At 37.8% G+C, this 22,732-nt stretch overlaps 1 protein-coding gene across 2 annotated transcripts in view; it reads right to left on the reverse strand.

The window, feature by feature from the left end:
* The window catches only part of ARIH1 (ariadne RBR E3 ubiquitin protein ligase 1), a 114,441-nt gene that overhangs the window by 23,142 nt on the left and 68,567 nt on the right, over positions 1–22,732 (reverse strand). For both annotated transcript variants that reach the window (XM_036844425.1, XM_036844424.1), the window contains exons 4-5: positions 15,430–15,522; positions 14,876–14,931 (exon numbers count right to left, since the gene is read on the reverse strand). In XM_036844425.1, the coding sequence (XP_036700320.1) occupies positions 14,876–14,931; positions 15,430–15,522 (149 nt within the window). The remainder of the gene's footprint in view (positions 1–14,875; positions 14,932–15,429; positions 15,523–22,732) is intronic.

Genomic DNA, 22,732 nt, shown 5'->3' on the forward strand with positions numbered 1-22,732 from the left:
TACCCTTACACCTAAAGCAATTAGAGAAAGAAGAACAAAAACACTCCAAAGTTAGCAGAAGGAAAGAAATCATAAAGATCAGATCAGAAATAAATGAAAAAGCAATTAAGGAAATAATAGCAAAGATCAATAAAACATAAAGCTGGTTCTTTGGGAAGATAAAATTGATAAACCATTAGCCAGACTCATCAAGAAAAAAAAGGGAGAAGACTCAAATCAACAGAATTAGAAATGAAAAAGGAGAAGTAACAACTGACACTGCAGAAATATGAAGGATCATGAGAGATTACTACAAGCAACTATATTCCAACAACCTGGAAGAAATGGACAAATTCTTAGAAAACCACAACCTTCCAAGACTGAAGGAGGAAGGAATAGAAAATATAAACAGACCAATCACAAGCACTGAAATTGAGACTGTGATTAAAAATCTTCCAACAAACAAAAGCCCAGGACCAGATGGCTTCACAGGCAAATTATATCAAACATTTAGAAAAGAGCTAACACCTATCCTTCTCAAACTCTTCCAAAATATAGCAGAGGAAGGAACACTCCCAAAATCATTCTACGAGGCCACCATCACCCCAATACCAAAACCAAAGATGTCACAAAGAAAGAAAACTACAGACCAATATCACTGATGAACATACATGCAAAAATCCTCAACAAAATACTAGCAAACAGAATCCAACAGCACATTAAGAGGATCAAACACCATGATCAAGTGGGGTTTATCCCAGGAATGCAAGGATTCTTCAATATATGCATATCAGTCAATGCGATAAACCATATTAACAAACTGAAGGAGAAAAACCATATAATCATCTCAATAGATGCAGAAAAAGCTTTTGACAAAATGCAACACCCATTTATGATAAAAAACTCTCCAGAAAGTAGGCACAGAGGGAACTTACCTCAACATAATAAAGGCCATATACGACAAACCCACAGCCAACATCATTCTCAATGGTGAAAAACTGAAAGCATTTCCTCTAAGATCAGGAACAAGACAAGGTTGCCCACTCTCACCACTATTATTCAACACAGTTTTGGAAGTTTTAGCCACAGCAATCCGAGAAGAAAAAGAAATAAAAGGAATCCAAATTGGAAAAGAAGAAGTAAATCTGTCACTGTTTGAAGATGACATGATACTATACATAGAGAATCCTAAAGACGCTACCAGAAAACTACTAGAGCTAATCAATGAATTTGGCAAAGTAGCAGGATACAAAATTAATGCACAGAAACCTCTTGCATTCCTATACATCATTTTTCCTGATGAAAAATCTGAAAGATAAATTAAGGAAACACTCCCATGTACCACTGCAACAAAAAGAATAAAATACCTAGGAATAAACCTACGTAAGGAGACAAAAGACCTGTACACAGAAAACTGTAAGACACTGATGAAAGAAATTAAAGATTATACAAACAGATGGAGAGATATACCATGCTCTTGGATTGGAACAATCAACACTGTGAAAATGACTATACTACTCAAAGCAATCTACAGATTCAATGCAATCCCTATCAAACTACCACTGGCATTTTTCACAGAACTAGAACAAAAAATTTCACAATTTGTATGGAAACACAAAAGACCCCGAATAGCCAAAGCAATCTTGAGAAAGAAAAACGGAGCTGGAGGAATCAGGCTCCTAGACCTCAAGCTATACTACAAAGCTACAGTAATCAAGACAGTATGGTACTGGCACAAAAACAGAAATCTAGATCAATGGAACAGAACAGTAAGCCCAGAGATAAACCCATGCACATATGGTCACCTTATTTTTGATACAGGAGGCAAGAATATACAATGGAGAAAAGACAGCCTCTTCAGTAAGTGGTGCTGCGAAAACCGGACAGCTACATGTAAAAGAATGAAATCAGAACACTCCCTAACACCATATACAAAAATAAACTCAAAATGGATTAAAGACCTAAGTGTAAGGCCAGACACTATCAAACTCTTAGAGGAAAACACAGGCAGAACACTCTATGACATAAATCACAGCAAGATCCTTTTTGACCCACCTCCTAGAGAAATGGAAATAAAAACAAAAATAAACAAATGGGACCTAATGAAACTTAAAAGCTTTTGCACAGCAAAGGAAACCATAAACAAGATGACAGGATAACCCTCAGAGTAGGAGAAAATATTTGCAAAAGAAGCAACTAACAAAGGATTAATCTCCAAAATATACAAGCAGCTCATGCAGCTCAATATCAAAAAACCAAACAACCCAATCCAAAAATGGGTGGAAGACCTAAATAGACATTTCTCCAAAGAAGATATACAGATTGCCAATGAACACATGAAAGGATGCTCAACATCACTAATCATTAGAGAAATGCAAATCAAAACTACAATGAGGTATCACCTCACACCAGTCAGAATGGCCATCATCAAAAAATCTACAAACAATAAATGCTGGAGAGGGTGTGGAGAAAAGGGAACCCTCTTGCAGTGTTGGTGGGAATGTAAATTGATGCAGCCACTATGGAGAACAGTATGGAGGTTCCTTAAAAAACTAAAATTAGAACTACCATACGACCCAGCAATCCCACTACTGGGCATATACCCTGAGAAAACCAGAATTCAAAAAGAGTCATGTACCACAATGTTCACTGCAGCTATTTACAATCGCCAGGACATGGAAGCAACCTATGTGTCCATTGACAGATGAATGGATAAAGAAGATGTGGCACATATATACAATGGAATATTACTCAGCCATAAAAAGAAGCAAAATTCAGTTATTTGTAGTGAGGTGATGGACCTAGAGTCTGTCATACAGAGTGAAGTAAGTCAGAAAGAGAAAAACAAATACTGTATGTTAACACATATATATGGAATCTAAAAAAAATGGTTCTGAAGAACCTAGGAGCAGGACAGGGATAAAGACGCAGACGTAGAGAATGGACTTGAGGACACGGGGAGGGGGAAGGGTAAGCTGGAACGAAGTGAGAGAGTGGCATGGACATATATACACTACCAAATGTAAAATAGATAGCTAGTGGGAAGCAGCCACATAGTACAAGGAGATCAGTCCGGTGCTTTGTGACCACCTAGAGGGGTGGGATAGGGAGGGTGGGAGGGAGACGCAAGAGGGAGGAGATATGGGGATATGTGCACATGTATATCTGATTCACTTTGTTATAAGGCAGAAACTAACACACCACTGTAAAGCAATTATACTCCAATAAAGATGTTAAAAAAAAAAGCATAGCCCAATCTCATTAAAATCTCTTAAATGAACAGGAAAGTTTTGTACAATTTGGCTTCATCTATTTCTTGAGTTTCTTATCCCACTCACTTCTCTTCTTCCATAAGACCCCACCCTGGGACTTCCTTGGTGGTCCAGTGGTTAAGATTCTGAGTTTCCACTGCAGGGACCACGGGTTCTACCCCTGGTTGGGAAACTAAGATCCTGCATGTGGCACAGTGTGGCCAAAAAGAAAGAAAAAAAAGACCCCACCCTGTCCTGAGCTACTTTCAGTGTACTCCCCTCATATCTGTATTCTTTCAAAAGAGTATGCACCACCCTTCCTCAGAGGTTTTTGCTTGGGGCCACCTCCCTTGGAAAGGAAACAAAAGACTATCATAGTGGGGCTCTGAGGTGGGACAGCCTAGGTTAGAATACTGGCTTCATAACTTACTAGCTATGAACTGAGGGGTAAGCTCTTTGACTTTTCCATTTTTCAGTTTACTAATCTGTAAGATGGAGAGCAGAAATAGAGCTGGCCGACTAGAATACTGCCTGGCAAATAGTAAGCACTCAATAAATATAAGATGAAGTTGCTATTATTATTATTATTATTTTATTTCACTCAGCTAAGATGTATCGTTACTCATAGAGGCCTTTTCTGACAATTCACCATACCAGTCTAGACAAAGACCACCTTTACCTTAGTTCCTATGGCACATTATACACCTCTCCTTTATAGAATGTGTCATAATTTTCATTAGACAGCTATCTGTATAATCATTTGTTTAATATCTGCCTTCCAGTTTCCCTATCCCCAACCAAACAATAAACTCCATGAAAAGATCTCTTATGTCCAGTACACTGCCTGGTCTGTGGATAGTGTTTAATAAGGATTTTTTAAATGAGTAAACCTCCACATCTTGGAGATGTTGAAAATGAGGTATAAAAATGATTAGTGCACTTGGCAGTTCCTCAAAAAGTTAAACACAGAATTACCATATGACCCATCAATTTCACTCCAAGGAATCAAAAACATGCGTTCAATAAAAGTCTTGCACACAAATGTTCAAATAATAACACAAACGTTTCTACAAAAAGTATAAATAACTCAAATGTCCAAGAACTGATGAATGGAGAAATAAAATATGGAATATCCATATAATGGAATATTATTTAGCCATAAAAAGGAATGGCGTCCTTATACATGCTACCACATGGATGAACCTTGAAAACATTACGTTAAGTGACAGAAGCCAGACGTGAAAGATCACATACTGTATGACTCCATTTTAATGAAATGTCCAGAATAAGCAAATCCACACAGACAGAAAACTGATGAGCGGTTGTCAGGGTCTAGGGGGAGGAGGGAGTGAAGACTGACTGTTTAGTGGATATGGGATTTCTTTTGGTACACTGAATTGTGTGCTTTAAACTAGTCAAAATGGTGAATATTGTTATATGAAATTTACATCAATTAAAAAATAATTAAGAAACAGACTCAAAGTCAGAATCCCTGATTTCCAAATACATCTTACTCCCTCTATTACCCATAATGCTTCTCTGATGTGACAAATCCTAATGATTTCTTACAGATGATTCTAGCCTAAGCATAACTGGTGAGAATAAAGGTCAGCCATAGCTATTAGGCCAAGATGACTAAGCCTTAAGTTGGTGATAGGGAAGAAAAAGAAAGTGATCTCCCATCTTTGAGAATAAGCATTCTCAAGAAGGCAAGTGTCAACCTGGCCATTAATAAGCTAATTCTCTTCACAAGGTCCTGCTGCCATCACTTATGTTGAAAATAGCTATTATGCCAATTCTCACCATAGAAGGCAGCTCTTTATCAAGGTAAAAAAAAATGACTTTTACTGAATGCCATCTATACATACATTCTGAGCACAGGGTCAAAAGCATTTAAACGCCCTTGAGTTTTGGGATAATTCTACGCTTTTACAAATGAGATAACTGGAGAGCTGTGCTTTGAAACCAGGTAACTTTAAACACAGGATTTTTTTTTAGTATGCCAAGTACTTTAGTATACTTACACTAAACATATAATACTTATATGCCTTATACTTATATAGCACTCTGTATAAGTCAACAATATTACGCTTCAATTTAGGACTAATGATGAAATATTTTTCTTTAAAAAGGGTTTTTTCCTCCCCCTGACAAACCAATTATAGGTAAATATAAAGAATGAAATAAAAATCACCTTTAACCCTATTGCTCAGGAGGAATAACCACTCAGGATTTTTATGAATCTAGACCCTTTCCTCTTTTTTTCTATAAATGTATGATATATAATTTTAAACAGAAAATTTACTACGTATTATTTTATATCTTAGTTTTTTAAAACTAACATTATAGGCATTTTCCAATGTATTAAAATAATTCATAAATCTTTTTAAAAGCTGTATTACGTTCCATCTTCCCCTACTGGTGGGCTTTTTTGGGTTGTAGGATTATGACAATGTGATGATTAACAACTTTATAAAAAATTTCTGCTCAAATTTCTGGTCATTAAAAAGACATGTAACGGGCTTCCCTGGTGGCACAGTGGTTGAGAGTCTGCCTGCTGATGCAGGGGACACGGGTTCGAGCCCTGGTCTGGGAAGATCCCACATGCCTGGGAGCAGCTGGGCCCATGAGCCACAGCTACTGAGCCTGCGCGTCTGGAGCCTGTGCTCCGCAACAAGAGAGGCCGCGATAGTGAGAGGCCCGCGCACCGCGATGAAGCGTGGCCCCCACTTGTCACAACTAGAGAAAGCCCTCGCACAGAAACTAAGACCCAACACAGCCGTAAATAAATAAATAAATAATAAAACAAAATACTTAAAAAGAAATGTAACATATTCTATCATCTGAATTCATGTAATCACAATCAAAGGTAAAAATGATCTTACAATCATCTCTGGCTCATCTCCTTCTTTTATCAGAGTCTGACTCTAACTATACCTTGAAAACACATCCAAAATCCAACCATTTCTCACTACCTCCTCGGCTACAGTCTTGGATCAAACCAACATCATTTCTCTTCTGGACTGTTTTAATAGTCTCACAATCTCCTTGCTCCCACTTAGTCTCTTTTTAATACGAGCAGTCAGAGCAATCCTCTATAACCAAGTCATTCCTCTGCTCAAAATCCTCTCATGGCTCTATCTTAGAATAAAAGCCAAAAACCTTAATGGCCTATTAGGCCTGACACAATCAGCTTCACGCAGCCCTCCAACACCCTTCTCTGCTTCCCTTCAATCTGTAACTTTACATTTATAGTTCAAAAACATTTTTAAAAGTTTAATAATTATCAGTAATTTAATCCCTATCTATATACTTTACCTTATTAATTACCAAAGCTTGACAAATTATTTCATTTTGCATTTCAATGAGATGAGGAAATTATTTTCAGTGTGAACTTGAGTTCTGATCCCTTAAGCATATATTTTAAAACGGACAGTATTCTATACATTTGTGACAAATTTCCTACTTAGAATACTAAAGTAGTGCTTTTCTGTTTCATCGTAGAGAAATGATGGGGGGGGCATTAATTCACTCCACTATGAGACATACAACTTTAAAGTCACATGTTTTCAAAGCATTCTCCATAAACTCTCTGTAGACTGCCTTAAAAATAAATACAACCTTGGGGTAAGCAAAGATTTCGTAAGTAGCAATAATCATAAATGAGGGAAAATTAGGAATTAGATGCCATTAAAATAAAAACTTTTGTTCACCAAAAATCATTCAGAAAGAAAAAAAGGTAAGCCACACACTGGGGAAAATAGTTGTAATACATATATCTAACAAAAGACTCATATCAGAATATTTTAAGGATTCTTAGAAAGTAATTAACAAATAGACAAAATAACAAAATTTTAAGAATGAGAAAGTGACTTGAATGGGCGCTTCGTAAAAAGTGATATCCAACGAAAGATGTCTGACATCATTACCCACCAAGAAAATGCAAATTAAAACCACCATGAGATATCCCTACATACCCACCAAAATGGCTAAAATTAGAAAAGACTAGTAATACAAGTGTGAACAAGGACTAGAGCAGTCACACACAACTAGGAGAAGTGGAGGTACAACTACTTTGGAAAAGTAGATAGATACTCTGGCAGTATCTATTGTAAGGCTAAAAATCTCACTCTTCAGTATATACCCAAAAGAAATCAGTGCATATCTACCCAGACACTTTTAGGAATATTCTTTGTAGTTTTTTCACAGTAGTCAAAACCAAACAAACAAACCAAAAAAACTCCAAGTACCTATTATCAGGAGAATGAAATGCTACAGAGAAAAAAACAAAACAAACCTAAAAACATACACATACACTTAACAACATGCACATACCTCAAAGAAACACATTACATTAACTGAAGCTGATACACACTCAGAAAAAGAACATGCTACATAATTCCATTTAAATGAGGTTCAAAAACAGGTAAAATGAACTGGTGGTGACAGAAGTCAGAATAGGTAGTGGGGGTGAGATGTATACCGTCTGGGAAGGGTCACAAGGATGAATATTCTGGGTACTGGAAAAATTCTGTACCTTGATCTGTGTGGTTAGTAAAACATACTTCTAAAGTAAATGTACTTTACACACTTTACTGAATTTATTTTAGAACTTAATTCAAAAAGTAAAAACAAAAACCAATGCACAGCAAATTGAACTGATTATAATTAAATAAAAATGATGTATTTCCACTGTAAAAGACGAGATGCTCTACTATACTGTGATTAATACACATATCAAAGTTTAGTTTGTCTCTTGCCTCAGATGGTACAAACCATCTGAGGGTCTACGCAGCTTCACAAGCCTATGTGATAGAATGTAAACAATAATCGTCTGACTTGGATGTTTGGAATATTCATTCTTCTTGGAGCAGCACAGACTTACAGGACTACATTTACTTTGCTCTGGATCCATTCAATTACTTGGCTTTATGTAATATCTACAATTATAATATTATAAAAGCACTGGCTTACCATTTTGTGACTAAACCTACTGACAAAACATAAAAGAAACTGCTCCAGAATAGAGTTAACTATAAAGTTGACAATATAAAGTAATTATGTATCTAACAGAAATTAGGGGGTAGAAGAGACTAAAGGTGAATGACAGCACAGAGGCAGCAATTTCCTCACCTTATATAGTAAGTAGTTAAGATTTACTGCTTAAAGTTGATGGAACAGGAAATAACTATCAAAAAATAGCTTTTAAGTTATATTATCTAATTTAAGACAACCTATTTTTAAAAGAACATTTCTGCCCTTTTCAGACAAGTGGGGAATTAGTCAATAGAGGTATGGATTATCTATACCAAGATCCTAAGATCCATTTTAAAAAAATCTTTTTTTATAATTGAAGTATACTTGACTTACAATGTTGTGTTAATTTCTGCTGTAGAGCAAAGTGATTCAGTTTTATATATATATATATATATATATATATATATATATATATATATATATATATATATATTCTTTTTTATATTCTTTCCATTACGGTTTATCACAGGATATTGAATATAGTTAGTTCCCTGTGTTATACAGGACCTTGTTGTTTATCCATTCTACAAATAATAGTTTGCATCTGCTAACCCCAAACTCCCAATCCATCCCTCCCCCATGCCCCCTCCCCTTGGCAACCACAAGTCTGTTCTCTAAGTCTGTGAGTCTGTTTCTCTTTGGTAGATAAATTTATTTGTGTCATACTTTAGATTCCACATATAAGTGATATCATATGGTATTTGTCTTTCTCTTTCTGACTTACTTCACTTAGTATGATAATCTCTAGGTCCATCCATGTTGCTTGAAATGGCATTATTTCATTCTGTTTTATGGCTGAGTAGTATTCCACTGTATATATGTACCACATCTTCTTTATCCATTCATCTGTTGACAGACATTGAGGTTGTTTCCATGTCTTGGCTATTGTAAATAGTGCTGCTATGAACACAGGGGTTCATGTATCTTTTTGAATTACAGTTCTGTGTGGACATATGCCCAGGAGTGGGATTGTTGAATCATATGGTAACTCTATTTTTAGTTCATTTTTTAAAAATCTTATGTATCAGTTAAAGCTTTAAAGAAAATCATCTGGCATAATTTTGCTAGGAGTGAGTGGCAATGAGTTGCTGTCATCATCTCTGCTTATCTGTTTCTAAAAACCCCCATATATGAAAATAAACCATTCCATTTTTTAGACACACCTTGCAGGATGTTGAATCAGAACATCACAATTCCAGATATGTGTTCATGATAACAATGATTAGTCAAGGTGTGACTAAATACATTACTTGCAGGTCTTTAAAGATTAAACAGATACAAGTTTACCTTTATCATCCCTAAGATTACTAGAGAAGCTATACATAGAAAAAGAAATTTAGGCCCCAAACAACTACATAGAAAAACTAACCTACTGTGAGTTCCCTGGTGGCCTAGTGGTTAGGATTATAGGCTGTCCCTACCGTGGCATGGGTCCAATCCCTGGTCGGGGAACTAAGATCCCACAAGCCGCATGGCACAGCCAAAAAAAAAAAAAAAAAAAAAAACAAACCACTAACCAACTACTAGTATGAACAGAGACAAACATTTATTCAGTCTCAAGTGATAAATAATTTAGATAAATAGTTTTCATTAATCTCATGAAAGCATCAAAGAAGGGGAGCCCCACTTAGCCAAATAGCCCTAATGGTATCATAGCACAAATCAATCACTGGAGTTAGCAATGATAACATACGCTTATGAAAGCAGGGAGAATAATAAATTTCCAGTTACTTATTCAAGGATACGTGCCTATTACACACCCGTTGTGAAGGAGTAAAAAGGTGAATCCAATGAATCACTAATCTTAAGAAGTGAGTCTAAGAAGCACTGAAAGATCAGTGAATAATTTCTGTGTAGTATTTTACCAAGGTTAGAGTCACACATCCTGAATGGAAATATGAAAAGAATTCAGTCAACATAAATAGGGTACCTGGAGTCAACTTACAGCCTAAGAAAGAATACAGACAAGGATATAGGCAATTACAAAAGTGCAGGGTAAGGGAAATATGGAGGATCTAAGGAACTCATAGGATGTCTATCCAAACCAAAATGAAAATGAGTTAAACTGAGGTGTTAAGAATGACTAAGATGATGAGTAGGTTAAGAGAACTGAAAAGTAAAACAGAAAGCGAGTACTGCTTGTAAGAAACAAAGTCAGGAGACAGTAGGAAAAAAAGTTAAAAAAAATCCTACCAAACCAAATGCAAATAAAATGCACAGTACTTTCAAGAAACCAAGCTCTACGTGGCTAGAATAATGTGAGAAAAGGTGAGGCAAAAGATAAAGTTGCATAGGTAAGCAATATAGGACAACGAAAGCCATTTGTGAAGAAGAACTGGAAGGTGGTAACACTGGGTATAAGGGAATCACTTAGGAGCCAGTTGCAGATTCCCAGCTAAGACAAGATGATGGCGTGAATCAGGTTAATGGCAGTAGAAACAGAGAGAAATGGATGGATTTAAGGGTAATTAGGATGAGGAATTTACAGAATTTCGTGCAAGGATGACTCTGAGAAACGCAGGAGAAAAGTGTATCAGGGATATCACCAAGGTTTCTCATTCAGGCAAATCTTTAACACCAAGTGATGCCATTATTTGATACTGAGAAGCAAGAAGAATGAGTCTGGTGGTGGTAAAGGTAGTAGGAGGGCTGGACAAGATAAAGCCAGAGGAATGTACAAATGAAGATGACTGATAGGCACTAGGATATATGGGTCCCAGGCTCAAAAAAAGAGTGTTAATCTGGAGATATGAATTTGGGAACTTCCGGGGCTTCCCTGGTGGCACAGTGGTTAAGAATCTGCCTGCCAATGCAGGGGACACAGGTTCGAGCCCTGGTCCGGGAAGATCCCACATGCCGCGGAGCAACTGAGCCCATGTGCCACAACTACTGAGCCTGTGATCTAGAGCCCGCGAGCCACAACTACTGAGTCTGCGTGCCACAACTACTGAAGCCCACGCCCAGAGCCTGTGCTCTGCATGCAAGAGAAGCCACTGCAATGAGAAGCCCGCACACCGCAACAAAAAGTAGCCCCTGCTCGCCGCAACTAGAGAAAGCCCGCACACAGCAACGAAGACCCAATGCAGCCAAAAAAAAAAAAAAAAAATTAAATTAAATTAAATTAAATTTTTAAAAAAATTGGGGAATTTCCAATGTAAGCCTAGGGAGAGTGTATAAAGTGCATAGAGTGAGGATAGTGGGATGGACAGAACCCCGAGGAGCACTCTTTTAGGAAGAGGCAAAGATGATTTTGTAAAGTCAGTAAGAGTAGAACTAGAGTAGGCCTAGGGTGGTGGCCTTAGGAGTACATGGCTGAGGTGAAGGGGATTTTCCTGGAAATGAGTAGATCACAGAAATGAAAGGCTATGGCAGGAGTTTTCAAACATAAGTATGCATCAGAACCATACTAAGTAAGACAGCTTGTCGTTCATATTGCTGGGCCCTGTCCCCAGAGTTTCTGATTCAGTAAGTCTGGAGCTGGGCCTGAGAATATGCATTCTCTTAACAAGCTCCTAGGTGATGTTGATGCTGCTGGTCGGGGGACTACACTTGTAGAACTACAGGGCTAGGGTGTAGAATGAACTACACATATGGGCACTGAAATCACATTGGATGACAGCAAGCCTTGGGAGAAAGAAAAGATTGTGTGTGAGGTGACAGCACTACAAATAATTAAATGGGACAGACCAAGATGTCAAGCAGAGAAAAGCACAAAGGACCATGATACAGCTGGACAACAAGACTCAAAGGATTTATGGATTTTAAACCGAAGAAGCGAAATGGTCTGAAAACAGCATTTGGGACCAAGGGGAACAATGACTTTACCTCTTGACCATAAAATACACAGGGGAAAAAACGCTAGCTTCAAATTGAGAGGGCTAAAGGGTAATATGTCTTCAGGAAGAATCAGGTTTCAGTTTCAAGTTCCAAATGAGTTTAATTCGAATTAAAACAAGAAACCATTTTTAAATCTATCAAGTTGGAAATTTTTTAAAAACTGATAATCCATCACTGGGAAGGATTCAGTTTCTTTCATACTAAGAAAAAAAAAAGCGTATTTCAGTTATGGATCTTAAGATTTTTTTTTTAATAAATTTATTTATTTATTTTTGGTTATGTTGGGTCTTCGTTGCTGCACGCAGGCTTTCTCTAGTTGCAGCGAGCGGGGGCTACTCTTTGTTGCAGTGTGCGGGCTTCTCATTGCGGTGGCTTCTCTTATTGCAGAGCATGGGCTCCAGGCGCACGGGCTTCAGTAGCTGTGGCAGGCAGGCTCAGTAGCTGTGGCTTGCGGGCTCTAGAGCGCAGGCTCAGTAGTTGTGGCACACGGGCTTAGCTGCTCTGCAGCATGTGGGATCTTCCCGGACAAGGGCTTGAACCCGTGTCCCCTGCATTGGCAGGCAGATTCTTAACCACTGCGCCACCAGAGAAGTCCAGATCTTAAGATTAAACGTGAAAAACTGCACATTCTCTCATTTAATTAACCTTTTAAATTCTAAAAGAAAGAAATTATTCATTTAAAAGAAAGAATATGGAAGATACAGCATACAACGATTTAAAGTAAAATGTGGATGTGCACCAGCATGCACATCCAAAGAGCTCAAGAAACCCCAAAGAGGAAAAACACAAGGAGAACCACATCTAGATATATCGTAGTCAAAACTGTTTTAAGACAAAGACATAGCAAATCTTGAAAGCAGCAAACAGGGGACAAAAATATTATTAATAGCTGACTTATCAGAAACAATGGAGGCAAGAAGACAGTACAATGACATATTCAAAGTGATGAACCTATTAAACAAAAAGCCAAAGAGCATATACATTTGTAGAAATCACCAAACTGCATTACAAAAAGGTTCTAAAAGTATACTGCCCATTGTACTATATGCTCACTCATATTAGATATTACCAAATTCTTTCTTATTATCAGTCCTAATAACCTTCTATGATGAAACTCATCATAAACTGTCAAACTCTTTTCATCCTCATCTCTAGTAATCTGCTACTCTGTGCTCTAGCTACTACAGAATACATAACAGAGAAGTTCATGGACTATTTAAAAAATATTGGCATCCCTTCTTTAATACTACCCTCCACTCCCTCAACCCAAAATTTTACTCTTTGATATTACTCCCTAAGTAAAGCTTCCCTAAATTCTTCAGATAGAGTAATTTGCTTCTTTGTAAATGCACTTTATATATACATTTATACATAAAACTTAAAACTATGCATTTTATTTATTTATTATTATGAACCTCTTGGAGAAAGGAAATGTATCGTAATTTTTTTGTTGTTCTCCTGTGTATATGTGCTAATGAGTAGGTTCCCAGTAAATGTTTGCGGAATGAATGAAAAGATACAGTGACCTATGCTGATGAAATGTACTGATGAAAGAATACAAAGAAAGTATCGGGGGCAAGATAAAGAAGGCTGGAAGGATGGCAGTACTTTAAGATGATACATGGTTTATGTTTGTTAGCTTATAACAATAATGGAAGTAAGATTTACTGGAAGATAGAAACAGTATTAACACAAGCTGACAACAACAGTAAATATATTTTAGTAAACCAAAGTAGGTTGGGATTAACAAAGTGGAATCAGTGGCTTTATAAACTGTACTGGTTAAGTCAATTTATGGCTTCATTAGATTAAGGAATTTGCTCACTAAAGCACATGGCTGCTTTTACTTTTATTACCTTCAAATCCCAGTGCTTAAACACAGACATACCTTTATATAGGCAATTATCCAGGACTAATTATACAATTTGTCTGTGGATCATTCAGGCCCTTAATATGTTTATCTTCCTAGACTGAAATCAATTAGGTAGCCTGAGGTCATGAAAACAGCACTGACTCAGGAATTAAACAACCTGGGATTTTACCCCATGTACAGGAGCTAACTATGCTTGTTTCTTCAAGTTCCTTTCTCTCCTTCAAAAAGGAACCTTCCGCAAGGCCAGTAGATAGCCAACAGCCTCCAGCTGCAGTGTCTTTGGGATCCGTAGCAGTGTTCCAGCTGAGGCCACATTCCCCCTGGTTAGCTCCCAGTGAGAGACTGAGCATGACAATGGTACCAGGGCCTGGCCATTTCTGCTTACTGAGGTATTCCTCTGTGGGAAACCTATGCACTGGAGTTGTCTGCACAGGGCTGACAGAGACTCTCACAGCTGCAGCATAGTCTGAGTCTCTTCCTATTGAATCCTCCCTCCTTCTTTCTCTCCTTTAACAAGTGTCAGAACTGTATCATGGTCTGTCTAGTGCTCCTCCTCCTCTTTATCCTACATAGATGCTATTCCACAATAAATCGCCTTCCCTTTTAACTTTGTCTTGGCATCTGCTTCCCAGAGGACATCAACTGACACACTGACATATCCTATTCTCCAACTACAAGGTTTGCTGAAATCTAGCTATCATGTATTGCCAACTTTACCAGAATACTGACTGGGCATTTAACCAGGTTACAAACAGGCTTGTGTACTACAAAGGAATATAGATTAGAAAGTCTCTTCAGACTCTAAAAATTTCACCTCCTCTATGGTGTTGAGCGAAAATTAACTTGGTTTAACCAACTAATCAATATTCAACATGCAGAATCTATCAAAAGTACTTACATAACTGTGTTGTCATCCACTAAGATATCACAACCATGAGCAGGACATGAAATAGTCTGAAAAAGATCAAAATTTAAACTATGTCTTCATTCAACAAATATTTACTGAATGTTTACCATTGCCAGGAACTTTGCTAGGTTCTGAGGATACCTTAACTTTTATAGGACCTTAATCATTCCCTTTCTATTAAAGGAAACGTGTGTATGTATGTGTATCACCATAAGTAAGTAAAACTGCTAACCCAAACAACTGGTTTTTCAATATAAAACTTGACTGGCAAAAGCAAGAGATATGACAAAAATTCTCAACCAGTTTAGCCTGATAAATACAAATGTTAATGCCTGCTGAGAAAATATTACCTGGACTGGATCTTTAACTGGAATGCCTCATTGTAAATAGAAAAAAGTCTCAATTACCTTTTATTTGTTTTAATCTAGAAAAAAAAGTCCACATGCAATTCACAACCCAGAATGCTTCACCTGTTTATATCTGTGTAAGGGTCTAAACACTATAAGAAATTCAAGAAAAACTCAGAAACAAATTAGCATTTTTACCTGTCCCATGCCTTCTTCCATTATTTTGGTAGTTAAATATTCGCTCCAGCACTGCATACAAAACTTATGTCCACATTCAAGGCCAGTGAAATACTGCAACAAAAATAATACATGGACTTTGAAAAGACATTATCAGGAGAATCACTATACATAGTGACTCAATAAGGCTCTATTAGGTCACATTTCTCACAGTGGCTAAAATGTCCAATTTGACATGACTAGATGGGCTCCTAAAATGAACTTCTAGGTGGTGAAATCTATACACGCAAATTCATTGAACACAAAACACCTAATTAATGAGAAATGCATCTGCAGTAGATATTTATAATTTTTAGGAAAGGCACACGACAAGTTTGTACCAATAAGCATATGAAAAGATGCTCAGTATCCTTAGTCATCAGGGAAATGTAAATCAAAGCCACAGTGAGACATCACTTCACACCCACTAGGACAGCTATAATCAAAAAGACATAATAAAAGCGTTGACAAGCATGTAGAGAAATCAGAACTCTCATACACTGCTGGTGGGAATGTAAAATGCTACAGGAACTTTGGAAAACACTCTGGCATTTTCTCAAAAAATTAAACAGAGTTATTACCATATGATCCAGCAACTCCACTCCTAGGTATATACCCAACAGAAATGAAAACATACATCCCACGTAAAAACTTGTACACAAATGTTCACAGCAGCATTATCAACAATAACCCAAAAGTGGAAACAACTCGAATGTCCATCAACTGACAAATAAGCAAAACGTGAAATATCAATAATAACAGAATATAATTCAGCCATAAAAGGGAGCAAAGTATTGGTACATACTATAATGTGGACGAACCTTGAAAACATGCTAAGTGAAATAAGCCAATCACAAAAGAGCACATACTGTTTGATTCCACTTATATGAAATGTCCATAATATGCAAATTCATGGAGAAAGAAAGTAGATTTGTGGTTGCTCAGGGCTGGCAAGCTTGGGAAGGAATGAGAAGTGACTATAAAAGGAACAGGTCTTTGGGGGGTTACTAAAATGTTCCAAAATTAATTGTAGTAATGGCTGCACAACTCTGTGACTATACTTAAGACCACTTTAAATAGGCAAGTTGTATGGTATGTGAATTCATCTTAATAAAGCTGTTATTTTACTTTATTTTTTATTTTTATTTTTTGGCCACGCCACGCGGCTTGTGGGATCTTAGTTCCCCAACCAGGGACTGAACCCGGCCCACGGCAGTGAAAGCACCAAGTCCTAACCACTGGACCACCAGGGAGCTCCCAAAGCTGTTATTTTTCAAATGTGACACAAATACAGCACTTCATGGAGCTGCATGGAACATGGCTAACCTAGAAAATAAAATGTTATGGAAACCAAAATATTTACTCAGAAAAATAGTAACATTTGAATAATAAGAATAATAGTAACATTTTGGTCTAATCTTATACTAGTTACATGATTTGAAATACTATCAGTTTGACGGCTGGTTAAATGAAGGATACTATCTTCTATAATGAGATATTAAAAGTAGGTACTTTAAATAATATTAAGAGAGTCTAGAGGACTGTATTTTCAAAAGACAAATAATGGTTATCATATATTTTTTTTAATTATTTTTTTTTTTTAGAATTTTTTTTTTTTTTTGGCTGCGTTGGGTCTTCGCTGCTGCGCGCGGGCTTTCTCTAGTTGCAGTGAGCAGGGGCTACTCTTCACTGCGGTGTGCAGCCTTCTCCTTGTGGTGGCTTCTCTTGTTGCGGAGCACGGGCTTCAGTAGTTGAAGCACACAGGCTCAGTAGTTGTGGCACCCGGGCTTAGTTGCTCCGCAGCATGTGGGATCTTCCCGGACCACGGCTTAAACCCATGTTCCCTGCATTGGCAGGCGGATTCTTAACCACTGTGCCACCAGGGAAGTCCAATGGTTATCATATTTTAGTTTAAGAATATTTTACAATATTTACTACCAAATTATTTTTAAATGAATAAGTAATATAGGCTGATGTTAAAGACAATTATTTAACAATATGAGTTTATGTTGGAAAAATAAGTCTCCCTCATCCCCATCTTTCTCTACCTTGTCCTCTGCCTCTACCCAGAAGTAATCACTATTTCCAATATCTTACATATTATATTCTTCCAGAGATGTTCTAATGTACACAGGTACACACACAGTAAAAGTACCAAACTTTCTTCTGCATCTTGGTTTTCTTTATTATTATTACCTTTGTGATTAAATGTGTATCAGGAAAAATTTGTACAAGTGAAACTGTAACAGTATAAACTTACAGTTTGATTATTACAAAGCTTTGTTCATAGGGGCTGTTGCAATTTACACTACAGAAGAGAACCTTGGTGGGAATATGACCTTGGTGACCCTTGGTGACCCATGTCAAAACCTTGGTGACCCATGTCAAAACAGTATATTATCCAACTCCTTGATCTCTGCCAATCTAACAGGTGAAAATGAAGTAACCACCATTAGTTTTCATTTTAATTTCTTTTTATGAGTGAAGTTTAAACATTTGAAAAAAGATTTAAGGCTGTATATTTCTTTTTCTGTGAAATTTCTTCTCCTATTTTGCCCATTTTTCCTCTGGGCTTTTTTTCTAAATGATTTACTGGGGTTTTCTACTTATGTAGAAAATTGGCTGTTTATAAGTGTAGAAAATATTTTCTCCCAGTTTCAATGTTTACATTTTGCTGCTATGCAGAAGCTCTTTATTCATATGAGGCAAAATGTATTAGTTTTAGAATCTATGGCTTCTAAATTAATTTAGATATAAGCAGTTAGGTAAGAATCGAACTTTCCAGATGGCTACCAAGTTGTTCCATCAACCATTTATTAAATACCCCACCTTATCTGAAATGCCTCCTCTATTATATACTAAATTCTCCTCATGTATACTTGACTCTCCTGTTCCACTGCACTGCCTACTCCTTTTTTTTCGGTTGCCCCAGATTCTAGTTGCGGCTTGCACGCTCCTTAGTTGTGGCATGAGAACTCTTAGCTGGGGCATGCATGTGGGACCTAGTTCCCTGACCAGGGATCAAACCCGGGGCCCCTGCACTGGGAGTGCAAAGCCCTATCAACTGCGCCACCAGGGAAATCACTGCACTGCCTATTCCTGAATTTGGTACGACTAGTTCCCCCCCTACAGCCATCAATCTATTCTTCTTTTTCTTTATTTCATTATTATTCATCTTTCCAAATACTTGGCATTCATTTATCTCCCCTTTTCTTCATACAGATCTTTCATATTTCTTGCCAAGTTGATTCCCAGCTCTTTTATTCATTCTGTGGCTCTTATAGTGACATTTTAAATTCTATAACATTTTCTAATTAGCTGTTATTTGAAATATGCTTACAAAATTTCTGATGTTGCTTATGATATAGATGAAAATAGTCAGGATACAATATTACAGCATATCAACTATAAAGAAAATACCTGGAAAGTAGCCAGGGAAGAAAATGTTTCAGAGCCCTGAGACTGGTTTTACAGAACAAATCATGGAAAATATCAAGGTTAAAATATGGTTCTAGGGCTTCCCTGGTGGCGCAGTGGTTGAGAATCTGCCTGCCAATGCAGGGGACGCAGGTTCGAGCCCTGGTCTGGGAAGATCCCACATGCTGCGGAGCAGCTGGGCCCGTGAGCCACGATTACTGAGCCTGCGCGTCTGGAGCCTGTGCTCCGCAACAAGAGAGGCCGCGATAGTGAGAGGCCCGCGCACTGCGATGAAGAGTGGTCCCCACTTGCCACAACTAGAGAAAGCCCTCGCACAGAAACGAAGACCCAACACAGCCATAAATAAATAAATAAATAAATATTTAAAAAAAAAAAAAAAAAAAAGAAAGAAAAGAAAAGAAAAAAAAAAAAAAAAAAAAAAAAAAAAAAAATATGGTTCTATTCAGGGACTTCCCTGGTGGTCCAGTGGTAAAGAATTCGCCTTACAATGCAGGGGACGCGGGTTCGATCCCTCATCGGGGAACTAAGCACACGTGCCGCAACTACTGAGCTCGTGAGTCTCAACTAGAGAGCTTGCGTACCGCAAACTACAGAGCCCATGTGCTCTGGAACCCGCACGCCACAACTACAGAGCCCACACACGCTGGAGCCTGCGCACCACAACTAGAGAAGAGAAAATCTGCACACCACAACTAGAGAGAAGCCTGCGCTCTGCAACGAAAGATCCCACGTGCCGCAACTAAGACCCAACACAGGCAAAAATAAATTAAAGAGAAACAATAAATAAATCTTTAAAAAAAAAATATGGGGACTTCCCTGGTAGCGCAGTGGTTAAGAATCCACCTACCAATGCAAGGGACATGGGTTCGATCCCTGGTCCAGGAAGATCCCACATACCATGGAGCAACTAAGCCCATGTGCCACAACTACTGAGCCCACGTGCTGCAACTACTGAAGCCCGTGTGCCTAGAGCCCGCGCCGCACAAAAAGAGAAGCCAACGCAATGAGAAGTCCACGCACCGCAATGAAGCATAGACCCCACTCACTGCAACTAGAGAAAGCCTGCATGCAACGAAGACCCAACGGAGCCAAAAAAAAATAATAAATTAATTTTTTAAAATATGGTGCTATTCAGAGATTGACAATGATTCTAACTCATTCACAAAATGAGTGAAGACAAATATTTGGGAAATCAATATTCTCATCCATTAAAAAAAAGATATGGGAAATCAGTAAAAGAATCTATTCTCATTACTCCCCAGTAGTGAAGGAGATCTGGCACTAACCTGTTGCCAGATTATTAAAGGAGAGTATTTGATTTTTGAGACTATAATGAGAAGGGGCATTCTGTAAAGGACAAATACAATAGAGTCATGTATCAGCAATTCTAACATGTTTTACTGGTGACTTAAAAACACATACACAGGGCTTCCCTGGTGGCGCAGTGGTTAAGAATCCACCTGCCAACACAGGACACGGGTTCAAGCCCTGGTCCGGGAAGATCCCACATGCCGCGGAGAAACTAAGCCTGTGCACCACAACCACTGAGCCTGCACTCTAGAGCCCATGTGCCACAACTACTGAAGTCCGTGCACCTAGGGCCTGTGCTCCGCAACGAGAAGCCACCAAAATGAGAAGCCTGCGCAGCACAACGAAGAGTAGCCCCCGCTCGCCACAACCAGAGAAAAGCCCGTGTGCAGCAACAAAGACCCAACGCAGCCGAAAATAAATAAATAAATAATAAAATAAATAAATAAATAAATAAATAAAAAGAAAGTGGCCTTAAAAAAAAAAAAAAGAACACATACACATCCTCATGTGCTTTATTCGTTTTTCAAAGACTGAGAGATTAAAGGTCACAATGGTTAGTAAATGACCACTGTAAGTAACACCTTTACTTCTGGGACTTCTACACCAGGGCTCATTATAAGATAAGATAAAAGGACAAAAAGAAAGCTTTTTTTCCCCTCCCTTTCCAATAACTTTTTTTTTTTTTTGATGTGGACCATTTTTTGAAGTCTTTACTGAATTTGTTACAATATTGTTTCTGTTTTATGTTTTGGCTTTTTTTTTGCTGGGAGGCATGTGGGATCTTAGCTCCCCGACCAGGGCTCAAACCCGCAACCCCTGCATTGGAAGGCAAAGTCTTAACCACTGGACCACCAGGGAGTCCCCCAATAACTTTTCTAATTAAATAGATAACAAGACTAAACAAGATAAATTAGAAAAATAAATCACACACGCATGTCCAAAGATAAAGCAAAAACTAACCTGTAGTATAAAGACATATTCATTGTGCTCAAGAGTTTTGTCATCAGGCTTCCCTGGTGGCACAGTGGTTAAGAATCCGCCTGCCAATGCAGGGGACATGGGTTCGAGCCCTGGTCTGGGAAGATCCCACATGCCACGGAGCAACTAAGCCCGTGCGCCACAACTACTGAGCCCGTGAGCCACAACTACTGAAGTTCACACACCTAGAGCCTATACTCTGCAACAAGAAAAGCCACTGCAATGAGAAGTCCGCGCACCGCAATGAAGAGTAGCCCCCGCTCACCGCAACTAGAGACAGCCCGCGTGCAGCAACAAAGACCCAACACAGCCAAAAGTAAAATAATTTTTTTTAAAAAAGAGTTTTATCATCATGGATATATCAGGGTATCATCCTGTCTGTCTTAGTTCCCTTTCCTTCCTCCTCCTCTGATATATTTGTTCCCTTACTACCTTGTGTTTACCTACTTGGCTCCCTGGGTCTTTCCCTGATACAGGGGATCAGATTATCTATTCGTTAAACTTACCCCTGTTTATATCATAAATATATCTGACCAAGAATACACTAAAAATATATAAAATATTATCTACAACAGAAATTAATGGTGCTGAAGAAAAAGAACTGAAAAAAGAATACATACTCTTAAAAGTTTCATTTATCTCCACCATTTACACAGATAGCAACTAATGTCAAAGAAAAGAATATTAAGAATTATCTTTCTTCTATCAGAAGTTGCCCATATAATCTCTAAACTTGAAGCCATTTTGTTCATAAAACCTGAGCAAATAATCAGGGCACCAGTTCCCTCATCTGTAAAATGGAATGAGTTAAAAAGGAAGATAGAACACAAAGATTCAGAAGTGCCCCAGGGATGGGGAAGCAGAGGTTGGACAACCGTCACAATCTTCAACTTTGCTTTTATCTATTTAACATATCTTATTCTTAGAAAATACAAATTATTTATGTCATAAAAATGATACGGTAGCCCAAGCTATATTTCCTAGTAGAGCTAAATCTTATGCTTTGATTCAAAAGAACATTATTATAAAGTGAGTAACTGTTGCCAGGACCAGGAACCCCCTGAACTGGCCACAACACAAGGGGGCAGAGAGATGGGGGAGGAATCTCTGAACTTGAAGAGTGTTCCAAAATCTCGGGAAATTGTTTTTAAAGAAGAGACCACCCAAAATAGTTAACTCCAAAGTATTATAAACTAAGCTGTCAGAAGCATTTACTTAAAATCTGTTTTCATGTGGCACTGTAATAAAGCAAAGTTGCTTTCTAGGAGAAAGGTATCAAAGATACACAATAATAAAAGGCTAGTATCAGTGTTTGAAGAGAGTAGTGGAAACTGAAACATGGGAGTTACTTAAGTAATGTAAGTAAAGAAATCATCCATCCAATTAATAAAGCATGAATGAAGAATCTCAGGTGACATTTACTTGCAAAACTGAAGAGGTTAAAATTATCCTTCTTCATTAGCCTAAAAACTGTGAGAAAAGAAGTCCTAGTTTCACCATGATTACTTTTTCCTAACATGGTTTCCTTAACACTTTAACTTACTTTCCAACCCATGCT

Source organism: Balaenoptera musculus, chromosome 2, assembly GCF_009873245.2.
Source record: "Balaenoptera musculus isolate JJ_BM4_2016_0621 chromosome 2, mBalMus1.pri.v3, whole genome shotgun sequence".
NCBI classification, from domain to species: domain Eukaryota; kingdom Metazoa; phylum Chordata; class Mammalia; order Artiodactyla; family Balaenopteridae; genus Balaenoptera; species Balaenoptera musculus.